At 36.9% G+C, this 18,574-nt stretch overlaps 1 protein-coding gene across 5 annotated transcripts in view; it reads right to left on the bottom strand.

Annotated features, from left to right (window-relative positions):
- The window catches only part of LOC143255775 (uncharacterized), a 127,098-nt gene that overhangs the window by 12,856 nt on the left and 95,668 nt on the right, over nucleotides 1-18,574 (bottom strand). For all 5 annotated transcript variants that reach the window (XM_076511980.1, XM_076512003.1, XM_076511994.1 and 2 more), the window contains exons 11-15: nucleotides 15,235-15,371; nucleotides 6,907-7,126; nucleotides 6,488-6,565; nucleotides 4,442-4,549; nucleotides 3,904-4,036 (exon numbers count right to left, since the gene is read on the bottom strand). In XM_076511980.1, coding sequence (XP_076368095.1) covers nucleotides 3,904-4,036; nucleotides 4,442-4,549; nucleotides 6,488-6,565; nucleotides 6,907-7,126; nucleotides 15,235-15,371 — 676 coding nt within the window. The remainder of the gene's footprint in view (nucleotides 1-3,903; nucleotides 4,037-4,441; nucleotides 4,550-6,487; nucleotides 6,566-6,906; nucleotides 7,127-15,234; nucleotides 15,372-18,574) is intronic.

The following is an 18,574-nucleotide window of genomic DNA, read 5'->3' as shown; positions in this document are numbered from 1 at the left end:
CATGTTGGCAAAAGTGCAAGTAGATGGATTTGGAGAAAGGAAAGGTAAAACCACCTGCTGTGGGCCCTTCAACGAGTGATTGAAAACAGTAGGAAGCTGTCACTCAGTAAATTTCATATTCTATGATTGACACAAGATGTAGAAGTAATTGACATACAGCCAACTTACAACAGTAGGAGGAAGTTGTATTGTGATAGCATTAATCTTGATATTGAAAAGTGTAACACTTGAGACACAGCCTGAGGGACTTCAAGTTCCTGTGGAAAAGATGGGGAAAGTGTTGAACCTATCCAGTAAAAATTTCCAAATAAAAAATGGGTAAATAGGAGTGGATGTCCTATAAAATGCCATACCTCCACAGAGTGTCATAAACCTTCTCAAGGTTAAAGAACATGGAAACAAGAGGTTTCTCTTTCCTGATCAACATTTCAGTAAAATCAGGTGGTCCATGATGAAGCTCTGTTGAAGGAGCCACACTAGGTTGGCAAGAGGAGGATGTAGGAATACTGTCACAAGGTATCCCAACTCTGTTTTTTGAGCTTTCCGTGCCTTCCATCAGACAAGACTCCCTAATGAATAAGGACACTGTGAAAAACATGTCAAAGTCATAGGAATAGATTGAGCAGATGCCTTGATGATACAATCAGTCACTGTTACTATGGATTTGTCTACTGATGGCAGACAGATGACAGCAGGATCAAGTTCCAAAAGAGCAGTGAAAGAGAGCTAGTTACCTTGGTCCAACTTCCACAAAGGCATGTGGATCAGGTGGCATTGTCTGCAACCAATTTCCCTCAAAACAAAAGGAAAGTCATCACTGCCCTGTGAGTCACTGTCAGCCCTTTAAGAAAAGTGAAAGAACAGTGAAGGGGAGAAGACAGAGGGATCAATGATAGTAAAAGATTGACTAGGTGTGCATGAAAATAAGTATAAGATCCAGCAGTGAGGAGAGAAAGATTGTGATCCGAGACCATACACTCTATGGAATTACCCCTCCCATGAATATGAGCACCACTCTAAAGGAGATTAAAGACTCCAAGTATTAAAAAAGGGAGATGGCAACTGTTTATCAAGAGCATCAAGGTCTGATTGATTATAGGTTTCTCCATAAGACAGGTAGAGAGAACAAACAGTAATAGTATGATCCAAGAAAACACGGATGGCTCCAACTTCCAAGGGTGTATCAAGTGGGAAAGATAATGGGGCGACACGCTGGCCAACTACAGTGCCACCCTTTCATGCACTTGTCCATCACACAACCTGTCATTCCAACATAAAGAAAACTGGAAAAAGATGACTGCATCAACAGATTTCAGGAATGCTTCCTGTAAGAAAAAACACACAGGATGATAAGAATCAATTAAGGTCTTAATGTCATCCAGATCAGAATGAAAACCTCAACAGTTCCACTGTATCAAAGTGACCATTTTTACTTAGATGGATGAGAACTCTTCACTTTAAGACCATACTGTTTTTCTTTATTAGAAGGAGGTCTGTTGACCTCCATTGACCCAGCTCTTGGTCAAGTGGACAGTTCTCTGTTAGTGGACATAAATTTTAGTGACTTGATCTACATCTTGGGTCTGAAGAAGGCATACAAGAGCACAGGCCAAAAGCAGGGGCTGCAGGAAGTGGACCCAGGCAGTCACAGGAAGGAATGTTGGAAACAGAGGCAGGTGTAGATGTTGAATTGTCAACTTGATTATCCACTGAGATCAAAAGACTATTCACACGATATAAAAAAGACTCTTTAAATGCTGTATCCCTTTCTCCACAAAGTCAAGAATGTTATGTTATTTTAAATTTCATGCAAAGCTACTCAAGAGCTATCTGTGCTAGCTGTCCCTAATTTAGTAGTGTAAGACTAGAGGGAAGGCAGCTAGACACCACCACCAACTGCCAACTCTTGGGCTACTCTTTTAAAAATGAATAGTGGGATTGACCATCACATTATAACACCCCCCACGGCTGAAAGGGCAAGCATATTTGGTACGACCGGGATTCAAACCTGCGACCCTCAGATTATAAGTCAAATGCCTTAACCCACCTAGCCATGCCAGGCCTGGGCAAGAATGAAAGTGAGAGGGGTAGTTACCTTTACAGTTGATGCAGTGAGTCTTGTAGTTGTTACAATCTTTGCTACCACACTGAGCACACATCATAGAACCACAAGTCACCTTCAAATTACTGAACTGCTGACACTGGAAACACATGAGAGGGTTGAGAATATATGGTTGTAGTTTACAGTTCAGATAACCTGCATTTACAGTGGCAGGTGGACATGATAATATAACTGACAAAATAAGAATATCTGTAGGCAATATAATTCCTTCCTGATCAGTGGAGATGCATCGCATTGCAGAAACTCCTTGATTGGAGAAACCAGCAAGGATTTCAGACTCGGGAATGTTCTTCAAACTCCTCTCAACAATAACTTTTTGTGAGAAATTCAAAGTAGCAGGGGGAGTAACTTCAGTGGGTATATCCCCAATGGGCTTCAAATTCAAGAGCAGTTCATTGTGTTTTGAGATAAATGTTTCAATCAAGATGTCCCCATAATGTAGCTTCTTGACTTACTGTGGAGAGCCAGCAAGCCCCTCTAATCCCTTCTGAATGAAAAGGAAGACATTTGCTCCAAAGGCTGTTTGTTTGTCAGACAAAGAATGTAGTATAAGAAAACAAGATACAGGTGCAGAATGAGGTGAAGACTAATGAGTTGCTTTTTTATTATTTTATTTTTATTTGGGTTCGGAGGATCCATAATGTAATGAGAAAGATTCAGTGCTCATCGATCAGACTCACCATGGAGTTCTACAAGGGCAAGAACTACAATGCCAAAGAAGGTTTGGTTTGTTTTGAATTTCGCACAAAGCTACTCAAGGGCTACCTGTGCTAGCCATCCCTAAATTAGCAGTGTAAGACTACAGGGAAGGCAACTAGTCATCACCACCTACCGCCAACTCTTGGGCTACTCTTTCGCCATCAAATAGTGGGATTGACTGTCACATTATAATGCTCCCACGGCTGAAAGGACAAGCATGTTTGGTGTGACAGGGATTCAAAGCCAAAAAGGAAATAGCAGCAATGCCAGGATTTTGTGAATGCTATACCAAAAGATTAGCATCAGACACAATATCCATAACACCAAACATTGGTACTCAGTTAACTCTAGTCCACCAGGATTGGCCAAATGACACTAGGGGGTATCCCAAGGCTACCTGTCAAAAGGAATTCAAGGCCAAAACAGTGTGTTGGGGTTGGACTCCTCAATAACCAGGATTCTCTTTCCCCTTCATGGATCACTATGCACAGAAAAACACACAAGTGAGAATTCAGATTCCAGAGAAGGTAAACTGAAAAGACAGAACCTTCTCTAGGAGGTCACTACCCTCATGCACAAGCATCCACACTGAGAGTAATTCCCAAAAAACTAGCAATGAATTAAGAATTGTTACCGAACAAACCTGTGCTTTCTACTGACATTCCAATAAAATAAAAAATAAAGTATAACTGAAAAAACATTTCATGAAGACATATTTGCATGTGAAAATACCTTGATATCAAATAAAAGTAGTTGAAGGCATAAGAATTTAAAAATTTCTTAAAAGTACTTTAACGTAAATATAGAAATCTTGCATTTAAGATATTTATGTTATATCTTGACTTCAATAATAGTGTTTTAATCAACTGAAATGAAACAAACATTTAATATTCACCACCACATTTTCTACATAACTACATAATGTACAAGAGAAGATCAGTGTTTGAAAACTCTATGCAAAGATATAATTTTTAAGCATATATGGCTAGTAAACATGCATTCTCTTATTTCAGAATTATTTATTCACATAACCTGCAACATGCATTCAGATAAAAGTTAATATTAACTTAAAAGATATGCACCTATCTCAGACTTCCATGAAGTTCCAGTATCCCAGTGTACAGAGAAGTCACAGCCTGCTAGAAGATGATGGTAACCTTGCAACAGCAGGGCTAGTTCCTCTGTATCCTTATCTTCCAAATTAAAATTAAGGGCCTAGCATTGGAGAAGTAACACCAATATTACTAATTTATGCAAAGTTATGGTTTGTTTAGTTACTTCTACTTGAACTAAAGATACTTACATATTTCTAACCCCACACAATAATGCATCCACTCCACATTTTAATAACATTAAGGTAACCACAGGTATCTATTTTGCCTCATATTCACAATACCTCATCCATTTTAGTTTTTTAAAGTAAACTAAGCATAGATGTGTCACTTATTTGTTTAACCTCTAATTTTAATCACTTCTTAGAAATATGTTTTCTCTTCTACTTCTATTAAATATGTAAAGTCTTAAATATTAGTTTTAAAACTCAAAGAAACTACAGCTGACATTAGAATTCTAACTATGTCAAAAGTTTTCAATGACATAGTAGGTCAGTAAGTAACTCACTCCAATATCTAGTTTCTTGATCTGAATCTCAACATTATATGACATTTCATCTTCTTTTTTTAACATCAGAGATGAAACTTCTTCAATCTGGGCAAGTGTTACAGGTTCCTGGAATATTAAATCAACATTCATTCAGTATACACTAACAGCCATACTAGTAATATTGCATGAATCCAATAACCATAACAGATAAATTCAAGTTGCAGGGTATTAAACTATGCATAAATAAACAAAAACTGCTTGAAAAATAACCAAAACCTCAATGGTTGTTGAAACTATTAGTTTTAAACATTGTAAGTAATTACAACTTTAAATGTTTGTGCCTTTTATCAATCAATGACAAAAATATAAATAATTTGTTAAAGAATAGAATGGCACACTTTTCTTGATTAAGTCACTTCTATGTAATATGTTTACATGTAGGGGTTAAATTATCAAAACAATGGTAGAGGTACTCCTCTGGGTGAAGTGGATCTGTTTTTAAAAAAGAAAAAATCTACATGTATAAGTAAAAATGACAATTTGAGTGTCAATGACAAAATGACTTCTCATGGAACAATGAAACACACACACATTAAAAAAAAACAGCTTAAATAAGTCCCAGTATTTGTTAAAATGGTCCTTAAAAATATGTTCTGGTGCTCAATACTGGTAAGTGTTGGCAAAATTTCAGCCCTGTTTACATGTGTGTGCATACACAGCTATAACATTAATTAAACATACAAGACTTAATTAACAAATGAATAATAATAAAAAATATCTGAGGGCTTGACCAAGCTTCACACTTTAAATCACAAAAAAATCTTACTAACTATATAAAGTGATAAGCTAAGTTAAATATTGTTGTATAATTATTTAAGGCAGATATTTAAATCAGAATCATGCTAATTTTTTACCAAGTTGTTTCACTAACATTGTGGTCAATGTTACCTTGGTAATATCTGTTGAAAACTATACAAGATTTGTAATAGTTAACTTATTCAGTTTCTTATGATATTGCTATCAGTTGGTGAATGTTTTTATTATTATTGTCAGAAATAGAAGCCATGGTAATTTTGGTTGATGAATGTTTTTATTGTTGTTAAAATTTTATGTTAATCCTTTCATATGGTTGTTATTCCCAGGTGTAAAGTCTGGGCTCTGGCTATTTTAAAATGTTATTTTCATGAATGTTTGTGCTTTTTATAAGGCAACTACTGACTAAATAGCTCTGTTGTTGGTTTGGAGACTGATTCACATCTCACAGATGGTGCCTAATCACAAGTACCTAAGTCAGATGTGTTAGTTTAAAAAAGTCATTATGAATTTGCTGAAAAGAAAATTTCTAGCACTTTTTTTCATTTTGGTAACAAACAAGTTTTTTTAACCAAACTTTGAAATATAAATGTTGATTAGAATTAAGGTCATGACTGACCAAGCATCATGTCAATTTTTTTATTTTCTGCTATAATTTCTCCTCTCTCAGATTCACAACGTTTTTTGTACACACTTTAACATTACTAATATATACACTTGTGCATCTCTGTAAGTAAATTCACTCAGTTCTCTTGCAGAGTATGGTCAGCTGGCTCTGTTACAAATTCATAAGGTGTTTGAATACTTATGGTACAGTAAAAAATAAATAAAAAATATTGACAGCTTTACCAACTTAGCCTGATTCATAACAAAATAGTTATTGTCCAAATAATTAATGATATATACAGCTTCTTGCCAACTACTAGGTCTATCATTTCCCAGCTGGCCTGATGAGCAATGGATATAGCAGATATAGTGTGGTTAACATACTATTATATGCTTCTTCATTTCACTTGTAAGCTCTTATAAATAGTATAATAATAGCAAAGTGATTCAGTTAATGTAATCAAGCTTCTGCAATGAAATAACAGGATAATAATTCAGCTTAGTAGCTTATATGGCAACATATTTCTGTAGAAAATAATTATTTTCATGATGATAAAATATGCTGTCATAGTAACACACATAGCAACATCAAGTAGTTCAACAGAGAGAGTCAATAATAAAGTACAGATATAATAAAATACTAACTGATGTGTTATCCAAGCTGATGACCTGACTAATTCCAAACTTGGGGCTAATCAGAAGAGTAGTCTTCATCGTGGAATCCTATAAAAAACAACTAGAACTTAAGTGAAATTTTAGAAATAAATAGATCATTCCTGAAATGTTATGCATTACAGCGCAATACAGATTTTAAAAATTTACAGATGTTAGACAAAATATAACATTAATTGTATTTGCTAAAAAACCTTTAAGTCCCATGACACTAAAACAGTTTATTGTATGTTAAAGGTATAAAGTTACATTAAATGTTTTGCTGATGAAAATGTATTAGTGCTTAATCAAGAACTATTTTATTTGTTAAATATCTACAAAATATTAAGTAACCCTTACAGTACTTGGGAAGCACAATTATTTAACACAATTTTTGTGTTCTGATATTTCACCTTAAAACTAGAGGCAAACCACCTGGCTCCATAGCCTGGATGCTCACTGATTATTTTGAGATAATGGAGCTTAGCTTGTAGTGCAGTGAGCTGCTTCTGTCCTGGGGCAGCTAAAGACTGGTTCTGTTTCATAAAGTGGCCCAACAGCTTTCTTAACTCCTTTCTTTTCATTGTCTCCAACAAAGATAAAGGAACAAACCTTTCAAGGCCACATTCTTTCCTAACCACAACAAAACAGAAATGTTAAAAACTGCACTGATACATATTATATCATCAGGAGATTGCTTCTGCAACAATATATCCATGTCTAAATGCCTAAAACACTTATTTATGAAATATTTTGTCATAAAATATTTTTAAATATGCTCACATAAAAATTCTTCATAAGGTACTTAAAGCACAATTGTCTTGATCAAATATTAAAGTCAAATTACACCAAATAAAAAAATCATGTTTGAAATATTACAATCTAGCTTTAAAACTTTACAGATATTATGCTAAATATTACATTAATATCATTAATGTAATATTTCATAACACAAACTTTAGATACAAGAAGTTCTTCAAAACATAAAAACCAAATAATTATCCTAACTATATTATGACATCAATCAGGTAGAGTATCAGATTTCTGAATCTATTCTGGAATTTTTCCCTCTGTTTTTGCTGTAAGATCTTCCAAAGTTGTCTTTTTTTTGTTGTTGACTACTCCTTAGTGAAATTACTATTTCAATGATCCCACAAATTTTATACTTAATTAGCAGTAGAACTTCTGGTTGGCCACTTCACACCTTTCAAAATCATCAGATATTTTCTTCTTTTGGATTCAAATATTTCTTGGTATGTTTGTTGGTTGTTTGGCATTTTATGGTGCAAAGCAACTAAACTATCTGTGCTAAAAACTGGTAAAAATAGTTAAAGTAAAATTCGTAAAAAGGAATCATATGAAAAGAAAACAAAGTATAATTTTTGAATTAAAAACATAAATAGTTTTAAAAAGGCCAATGGCCCTTAAAAACCTAAAAATATTTGTAAGGTGGACAGTGTCACCATTGACAATGACACTGTCCATTGTCAGGGGTAAACCTTGGGACAAAACATGTCTAAAATGGTGCCATTGTTGAGAGTTGTAACAACGACATGACAGTAAAATGTGGACTCTTGTAATCTAAGTGTCACATAGACAACACATTGGTGCATCAGTCCCAGATAAAAGAAAGCAGAGAGTTAAAAAACTGTGATCAATGTGTGGACCAGTCAGGACAATGTCTTCTTTCTGATCTGTACAGAAACAAGATGGTCAAAGTTCAATAGAGTATTTTCTCTGGAAGACCTTGCTATCACGTTGTTCACTTCAAGACAACTGCCAACTGGTGCAGAGCTGAAACTTGAATACAGGACTATAGTTCATGTATGGAACAAGTGCAACAGTGATAGCACCAGACCAGACAGATTTAGCTGCGATGTCAACGAGCTCATTCACATGTGGCTTGGTATCCAGAAGAACTGGATAGAAGTAGATGTTAAAGAGAAATGGGCCAGTCGGTTTTGAATATCGGCAAAAGCTGGGTGAGAAGTAACATGAAACAATTCCAGGGCCAGTAGAGAACTAAGCAAGCCAGAATAAATAGTACAATTCGAGTACTACTTAGTTTCTATGTGATCCAGGGCAAGAGAAATGGCATACAGTTCAGCAGTGAACACAGAAACTGCAGAGGGGATTCTGTGTGCAACCACCAAACCACAAGAAACTATAGAAGAGCCCACAGAGTCACCTGGTTTCAAACCATCTGTATAAATGGGAATGAAAGAATGGTTTGAAAGATGTTAAGCAAATAAAAGACAGTACTTCCAATCAGGAATATCTGCTTTTCTCAGATAGCTCAAAGAAAGGTCACATTTGGGGACTGTAATAAGCTGAACTGTGGATACAGCAATGTCATCCAAGGACAGACTCAATTCATCCAATTGTACCTGGATATGAAAGTCAAAAGAAACAATGTCAGATTGCCTGTTTTAATAAAGCATAGCCCACTGATGAAGGAAAACACAACCTCAGGTGGAATGCCATGGTAAAGATCAAAGTTTTGAAGCATACAGTAAAGACAGTTGCAAATGGTGGAGGTGTAGAGGAGGTTCATGAGACTCTGTGTACAAATTCTGGACTGGGGAAGGGCAGAAAGCCCCTGATGATGAACAGGGTCCAGCATCTTCAAGGTCAAGGTCCTGGCAGACACACAGACCCGAGAGCCATAGTCCAGTTTTGATCAAGTGAGAGCACAATATATCTTTAGCACAGAACATTGATCTGCTCCCCATGTGGTGGAAGAGAAGACATAGAGGACATTCAGTGCTCTTGTACATTTGACTCATAGCTGTTTGATGTGTGGGATAAAAGTCAGCTTGTGGTCAAAGATAAGTCCCAAGAATTTTGCCTCAGGGACCATGAGAAACACAATTTTACTGACATGGAGTTCAGCAAACAGATTTAGAGAAAAAGTAGTTAAAACCATTTTCTGTAGTCCACTTCAGTAAACGATTGTGGGCAGTCTGTAGCTGCTGCTCAATAAACCTCATGTTCAATGACTGACTCGAGATGTGGAAGTCCTTGACATAGAACCCGTATGCAACTGTAAGAAAGATTTGTCCGGTGATGGCATTAATCTCTATACTGAAAAGTGTGACACTTCGGACACAGTCCTGAGTAACTCCAAGTTCCTGTAGGAAAGAATGGGAAAGTGTCAAACCCATTCTAACTCAGATTTGTCTGCCCATTAAAACATTTTTAATAAAAATGGGCAAATGGCCACACAACCCATATATGTTAAGGTCTTGCAAAATGCCATACCTCCACATAGTAACGCAAGTCTTCTCAAGATCAAATAATACTGACACAAGATGTTATCGCTCAAGAAAGACTTCTTTGATCGACGTTTCAAGTTGAATCAGGTGGTCCATGTGAAGCTCTGTTATCAGAACCCACTTTGGATGGGTGAGAGGAAGTTGTTTGATTCGAGGAATCAAACAAGACAAGCATTAACCACCCTCTCTAAGGTCTTACAGAGACAGTTTGTCAAAGCAATTGGATGGCAGTTTGAAGGAATCTTTGGATCCTTCCCATGCTTAGAGAAAGGTAGGTCAATAGCATGTTGCCAGGCATCAGGAAAAACATTCTCCTGCCAGATCCAGTTAAAAACAACCAGAAGAATAGTAAGAGAAGTATGAGAGAGAGATGGCACAGCAGCTTGTAGCTTATATATTATCAGGTCCAACTGATGTACTGCCAGACCAATGAAGAGTCAGCTTGAGTTCCATCAGTGTAAAGGGGTGATTACAGTCATAGAGATGATCAGCCCGAAAGAAAAGAGGCAATTGCTCTGCCTGAGTCTCGATGCCCAAGAAGGTGGAGGATGAAGCAAAAGTTCTAGGTATTTGGCAAAAGCTTTCCTTGAGAGTATTAGCAATGCTCTGGGTATCAGCAACTTCCTGGCCATCAGAGACCAAGACTGAAAGGGGGACAGAACTATACTGCCCACTGGCCTTCTGAATCTTGCCCCATATGACTTTGGAACTGGTGGTAGAAGAGATGTTGGTTGTGAACTTAATCCAAGATTCCTTCTGGCTTTAATGTCTTACCTGCCTAGTATGTGCACTGGCCCTGCTCGAAAGTGATGAGGTTTGAAAATGTGGGATGCCTATGAAAGGTATCCCAGGCCTATTTTTGAGCCTTCTGTGCCATGTGACAGACAGGATTTCACCATGGACAAGGATACCGTGGAAAATTTTGTCAAGATTTTAAGAATATATTGAGCAGCTCCCTGGATAATACAGTCACTGCTTTTACAGAAGTTGATCCTGCCATCATCTGTAAATCATTGATAGATAACTGCGTGATAGCAACCACAGCCAGTTTCTCTCAAAATTATATGAAAATTATCACTATCCCATGGGTTACTGTCAACACTCCATGAAAACTAGGAGACTAGTGAAGGGGATCAGACTGAGAGCAGTAAAAGACTGACTAGATGCATGAAAATATGTATAAGAACCAGTATTGAAGAACCACAGGAGATCATATCCATTAAAGTCCCCCAGGAGTAAAAGGGGAGATGGCAACTGTTCAATGAGAGCATCAAGGTTTGATTGATCATAGGTCTATCCAGGAGACAGGTAGAGAACTAACAGTGATGGTGCAACCCAAGGAAACACAGATGATACTGCCTCCAAGGGTGTGTGGAGTGGCAAAGACAGGGTGGGCACATGCTGATCAACCAACAGTGCCACCCCTCCATGCACTTGTCCATCACACACACAGCCTGTCATTTCTGTACAAAGAAAACAGCTGAAAGGTGACTGTATCAGCAGGTTTCAGAAATGTTTCCTGTGAGGAAAGACACACAGGATAGTAAGAATCAACCAGTGCTTTGATGTCATCCAGACTAGAACATATACCTTGACAGTTCCACTGTATCAAACTGGCCAAATAACTTATGTATAAGCAAGTTAGGTAGAGAGCCCTTCTGTTTCTGGCCATGTCTTCTTTCTTTATTTTATTTATTTGAAGGAGGTCTATTGACCTCTATGGATCCTGCCCTGGGTTGATTGTGCAGGTCTTTGGTATTGGAAGTAGATTCCAGCAATTGAGGGCTTGAACAAATGATCATTCTGCATCTTGGGGCTGGAGAAGATGGACCTGAGGAAATACTCGTAGCCAGAACCAAAAGAAGTGGAACCAGAGATCTGCTGGAAGTAAGGATAGGGACAGATATAGGTGTTGATGTTGATCCATCAACTTTCTTTACCATGGAGGGCAAAAGATTTTTCATGTGGGTTTAGAACAATTTTTTTGTAGGCACAGAGAGATCCATCTGCACTCCCACTGTAGCAATGGAATGAAGTGCAGCAGCATACATAGGAGATTGAGTGGCTGACATTGGAAACATCCAAGAGAGTTTGGAATATATGGCCGTACCTTCCAATTAAGATAACCTATCTTGATGGTGGCTGGTGGATGTGGTGACACAAACATTAAAAGTAGGACATTGGTCAGCATCATAATTCCATCTTTGTTAGTGGAGATACACCTTACTGCAGAAACCCCTCAAGTGGAGAAACCAGCAAGCATCTCTGAGTCTGGAATGTTCTTCAAATCCCTCTCAACAATAACTCCTCATGACAAATTCAAAGTAGCATGGGGAGCAATCTCAATGGGTATATCCCCAATGGGCTTCAACAGCAAGAGGAGTTCACTGTGTTTAGGAGTGGATGTTTCCACCAGTATGTTACAAGAACAAAGCTCTTTGACTGACTTAGGAGAGCCAACAAGTCCCTCTAGTCCCTTCTGAATAAAAAGGGAGACATTTGCCCAAACTATTTGTCTGATAAAGAGTGTAATGTCAGGAAATGAGGTATAGGCATTGAAGAAGTTGAAGGTTGCTGTTCAGAATCTTCAAGATGTGGTCTTTTACCTATAGTCTGTTTTTCACTATTTTTTTTTTTTAATTTAGAAATAAAGAAAGAATGTTTCAGTGCCCACAGACCCCACCCACCATGGAGCCCTATGAGGGAACACACTATAGTGCCAAACAAGGACACTGTAGCAATACCAGGGTTTTGTGAGCACTATACCCAAACTCCAGCATCAGACACAATGTCCACAACACCTGTCGAGAACTTCCAACACTGGTACTTGGTCGACCCTAGCCCAAGTGGACCGGCCGACTGACCAAAGGGGGGGTCACCCCAAGGCAACCCATCTTCAGGAACTCAAGGCCAAAGTGGAGCGATAGGGTTGGACCCCTCAATCACCAGGATCCTCTCCTCCCCTTCACATGTTGCCTTGCACAGCAAATACATGGGCAGATGTTTAGATCCCAGAGGAGGTAAACTGAAAGAACAGAACCTTCTCTGGGAGGTTCCCTCACCATGTACAGGAATCCACACCATGGGTCAAATATTTCTTATTCAGCCAGAATGAATACTATAAATCATCATCCTGCTTAAATACAAAATCAAAGCCAATTAAATATTGTTCACTGGGTGGAACACGTTCGCCCAGAATTTTGCAATATTGATCTTTGTTTATAATAATAGTTAATACTATTATTCCTTTACTCCTGAAGAGGGCAGGTTCATCTGTTAAAAGTGCTATAATTGTGACATAACTTATGCTTCCATAACAGGAAAAATATCCACAATATTACAAACTTACCACACTTTTGCTTAAAATTTTCAAGGTCAGACATCATCATAAAAACTCTCCAAGAGTTTAAGAGGCTCTGTCTTTGTTTTATCAGTCCATAGTACATTATTCAATCCATTTCTTCAACTTTTTTGATCCTATGCTAAGATTAAATACTTTTCCATATACACATATGAAATATAGGATTTCCAGCTGCAACTTGTTTCACGTAGATCACTTTCTTTGCAATAAAATTCAAACAGTTTTATTGTTAATTATAACTGTACAAATATCTTGAATTTTCTGAGAGGATATTTTAAATTGATTCAACATTACATTTTATTAAATTATACTAATGCCCATTTGAAAGTGTGTTTTTTTTTAATGTTCCATCACCTTACAAAACTATAAACTTCCAATGATGGCAAAATACTTTATAAAGTTAGTTAAACTATGCCCTTTCTTAAATGTTTGAACAACATATTACCAAGTTTCTTTTCACTACATAAAACATTAGTGTGTGGTCCTTTTTCACAGCTTTGTTTTAAACTCTTTTGCTTAGTTTTCTCAGTATTAACAATGTTGCAATTTATGTAGTTTCCAGACAATGTTGTCATTTTTCTGATAATTTATTTTAATAGGTTAAAGTGAAAATAAAAATTATTACTATTATGACAAATGTATTAATGGATCAGATCTACTCAAACTACATTTAATGATAGCTGATATACAATTATCTTGTGATAAAATTTATGAGGTAAATCTAGCTCTACACATATACACATATGTATATAAAGCAGTGGCACTCATCTCTTTGTCTGATGCTTGTATCTCATTAGTTTGCATGAGGAAATGGCTAAACCAATTTCTAAAGAATATGGTAGAATGCTTCCGAAAGATCAAGTTTAAATGGATAAGCATCATAAACCATTATTGTAGAAATTTGCAACTTCAAATACATTTCTTTGCAATATCTTTAAAAAAAACAATTAAAAATGTTTACTTTTGTTGAACATGTCAAATAATGATTTAATATCTTCCCTCACTCTTGTAAAACTTGGAGGGAAGACAAGTGTCTTAAAATAAAAAAGAGGGAAAGGAAAATCATTGAAAATTGTGCCTGATTAAAATGAACATTAGTCTGAGGATTTGAACCCCAAAGAAGATGGAAAGGATCCAATTGCTGATAATCTAAATATAGATCTGAAGAACAATGGTATGCCAAAGGATGTCAGCACCCAACTATAACTGGTCTGAAAATCACTGCACTTATGTCAGGTGAAAGAGGAAAACAAATAATTCAGAAGTTGGAGTTTCATCCAATAAAGATGAGGATGTATCATAACAGATAGGGGAAACACGTAACATACCACATACCTGATTAACCAGCTATAAAAAAAGGAACAGGGGTGATATCTCCTGATGAGGTGTAGAGTGCAACAGACCAAAATAAGGTGACAAAGAAAGTGAATCCAAATTATTTTCTCCTTGACTGTACTCATTATCAGAAATACTGTCAGACTGAAAAGGAGAAGAAACTGCCATTTGAACATATGAATCTATCTCCCTTCACATTAAGGCCTGTACCTCCTCTGCTACTGTTGACTCTCATGGGAACTTCCGTAGTGAATACATTAAATCACAAATTCATTCTTAATTCTCTTGTAACTTAGAAACGTTAAACAAATGAAAAAAATGCAATTGAATATAAACACAGTAAAAGAAAAACATAAAAAACAACAAAACATTCAGACAATGCTGTGCTTATCAAAAAAGTGAGGATTGAGAAAGAACATCAGAGGGAGCCAGCTGTGCCAGTATAGGTGATGCAATACTATTGGTGGAGGATTTGTTACATGCTATATACACGTCTAAAAGATGCACAAAATTTGTGGGGTTTATACGCTGGTCTGTTGAGCATTAACATTTTTCAGTAAAGATTAGGGAGCAGAAAGAAGACTGCAACAGATTTGTGTGAGAAGCCATATTGGAATTTAAGTTGAAAAGGACAGAAAAAAAAAAGCTTTCATGATGAACTTAATTCAATAACCCATTATTTCTTAGAGATAAGACCACTCTGCTCAATATGCTATTGTTAGAAGGTAGAATTTGCATAAAATTTCATTCTACTAGGAAGACAAACTTACTCTATGGCTTTGATTGTCAGTTTTCCCTGTATACCACTGGTAATTGCATGCTGGTGAATCTGAAGTGCGGCCAACCGTAGCACCACATCATACTTTAGATCAGGGGCTAATCTTTCCTTGATCACATCATTACAACACTACAAAAAATGAAATATAAAAACAGAAATTTCAGTAAAGCAGATAACAAACTGTAAGTATGTATGGTAAATAAATTGTGACATTTTCAGATTTAGCAGAGAGTGTCAGCTTTGATTTGTTCATGCTATCATTAAAACAATTATGAGTATTTAGGTATTTTTAACTTTCAGAATGCATAAAAGAAAGTATGTCATAATTATAATCACTAAGTCTTAATACCAGAGAAAGCCAGTGCCTTGGTTAGATTCATATATATATTTATCAGCATTACACTAATGTTTGAATATTTTTTTCTTTGCTGAGGTGGCTTTATTATCCTGCAATACATTTCCTTTCAAAACTCTTTATAATGCAACACTATTGTTTCTGTCTTGGTTGGTTATCTATTCTGGCTCCAACTGCAGTGAGTAGTTAGTTAAACAGTGAACAAACAAAGCTAGGCAGTGTTACAGTTTGTCAAAATACCTCTTTGGTTTTTTATAAAAATAAACACAAATGGGCAATCACTCACAATAAGGCATGTGTGAGAAAGGGGGTATGTTTTTGTTTCATAGTTTATTTCATAAGTTGTTATTGTAAATTAGGTAGGTGTGTAGGTATTCAATGTTTATTGGCACAAAGCTACAAGGCTATCTGTGCCAGACAAGATGTGGTAAAGTATAGGTATAGGGCAATTAAGGTAAAAAGTAAAATATGTAAAATTAGGAACTGCCAGGAAGACTGAAGCAAGTAGTACACCCTTGCTAACGGTCACCTGAAGCTGGCCTTTCAAGTCCTGGGTACAGTTCAAAAGAAAACTAAAAACTAAAATGTATAAAATTAAGACTTGCCAGGAAGACTGAAGTCAAAGTAGCCTTTCAGTCCTGGGTACAGTTCAAAAGAAAACTAAAACTAAAATTGTAAAATTAAGACAGTCATCTGAAGTTGGCCTTTCCAGTTCTGGGTTCAAGTCAAAATAAAAATTGAAATGTGTAAAAGAAATAGTGTTAAAACATTAAAATGTGTAATAGAAATTATGCTAAAACACTATGCAGTTCGATAAAAAACCTTAAATTAAGTGTAAAAGACCAATGGCTCTTAAAAAGGTAAAAGCATGAGTGAGATGGGCAGTATCACCTGTAACATGGGCCAAAGTCAAGAGTAAATCTGCCTTACAAATATCTTTCAAATGGTGTCGTCGTTCTAGGTTGTAACAACGGCATGATAATAAAATGTGGATGATTGTGATCTCAGCACCACATAGACCACACATTGGTGCAGCAGTTCCAGATGAAAGGAAGTGGTGGGTTAAAAAACTGTGACCAATGTGTAGCCTTGCCAAAACAACCTCCTTTCTTCGATCCTCACAGAAGTAAGAGGGCCAAAGACCAAGAGAAGGTTTGATTTGAAAAAGCTTGTTATTGTGTTGCTCATTCCAGGTTGCCTGCCATCTGGTGTACAGTCTGGATTTGAAAACTGGACCATAGTCCATGTATGGAAAGGGTACTGGGATGATAGATCCAGAACAGACAGACTTTGCTGCTTTGTCGGCCAGCTCATTCCCACAAATACAAACATGACCTGGTATCCAAAAGAATTAGACAGAGACAGATGAGAGAAAGATGGGCCAGTTTGTTTTCGATATTGATGAGAAGAGGGTGGTGACTAACATGGAATGATTCCAAGGCCAATAGACAGCTGAGTGAGTCTGTATATATTGTACAATTTGTATATTGCATTATTTCAATATGATTTAGGGCAAGAGAAATGGCATACAATTTGGCAGTGGAAACAGAAAGAGCAGGGAGGTGTCCGTGTGCCACAATTGAACTGTCACAAACCATGGCTGAGCCCACTGAGTCATCCGATTTGAAACCATCTGTATATATATAGGAATGGATGGATCATAAGAAAGATGTTCAGCAAAGAAAGAGCAATATCTCCAGTCAGGTGTATCTGCTTTCCTCAGATGACTCGAAGATAGGTTACAATTGAGTACAGTAATTTGCCATGGTGGAATAGGCTGATTTGTAGAAACTGCAATGTTATTCAAGGATAAATCCAATTCTTCTAATTGTGCCTGGATATGGAGACTAAAAGGAACAATGGCAGATTTTCTGCAATTAAAAAGTGTTGACCATTGTGGTTGGAAAACACAACTCCAGGTAGGGTGCTGTGGTAAGCATCGAAGTTTGGAAGCATACATTAGAGACAGTTGCAAACGGTGAATATATACAGGGGGTTCATGAGATTCCACATACAGACTTTGCATGGGAGAAGTACGAAAAGCTCCAATGCAAAGCCGAAGCACCTGGTGATAGACAGGGTCCAACATTTTCAGTGCTGAGGTTCTGGAAGAACCATAAACCACAGACCCATAGTCAAGTTTGGATCAGATGAGGGCACGATAAATTTCGAGCATGGAGTATCGATCTGCTCCCCAAGAAGTAGAAGAGAGGACACAGAGAATGTTCAATGCTTTTAAACCTTTAATACAAAGTTGCTTGATGTACGTTATAAAATTTAATTTACAATCAAATATAATGCCTAAGAACTTTGCCTCAAGGACGACAGGAAGTACAACATCATCAAGACGGAGTTCTGAATCTGAGTGGATTCCCCGTTAGCAGCAGAAATGTATACAAACAGTTTTAGAGAGTGAAAGTTTAAAACCATTTGGTGTGGTCCACTTCAGTATCTGATTGATTGCAGTTTGTAGCTGCCGTTCAATAAACCTCATGTTTGATGACTGATATGAGATGTGATAGTCATCAACAAAAAGACCATTTGCAACTATAGGGGGTAGCTGTTCACAGATGGCACTAATCTTTATAATGAAAAGTGTGATACTCAGAATACAGCCCTGGAAAAAATGAGAAAGTGTTGAGCTCGTACGGACTTCGAATTGGTGCTTCATTAAGAATTGCTGGATGAAAATGGGTAAGTTTCCATTAAATCCACACGAGTGAAGGTCTCGTAAGATGCCATATCTCCATGTTGTATCGTAAGCTTTCTCTAAATAAAAAAAACAGTAACCAGATGTTGTCGCCTTAAAAAGGCTTCTCTGATTGATGTTTCAAGGTGAATTAAGTGGTCTATCGTAGAGCGTTGTCTTCGGAACCCACACTGAGTAAGTGAGAGGAGGTTGTTAGATTCAAGAAACCAAACGAGGAGGGCATTGATCATCCTCTCTAAGATATTACTGAGACAACTTGTCAAAGCA

The sequence above is a fragment of the Tachypleus tridentatus genome, chromosome 1 (genome assembly GCF_004210375.1).
Source record: "Tachypleus tridentatus isolate NWPU-2018 chromosome 1, ASM421037v1, whole genome shotgun sequence".
In the NCBI taxonomy this organism is placed as follows: Eukaryota; Metazoa; Arthropoda; class Merostomata; order Xiphosura; family Limulidae; genus Tachypleus; species Tachypleus tridentatus.
Note: the sequence above shows the minus strand (reverse complement) of the source record. Positions and strands in the feature narration are given on the sequence as shown.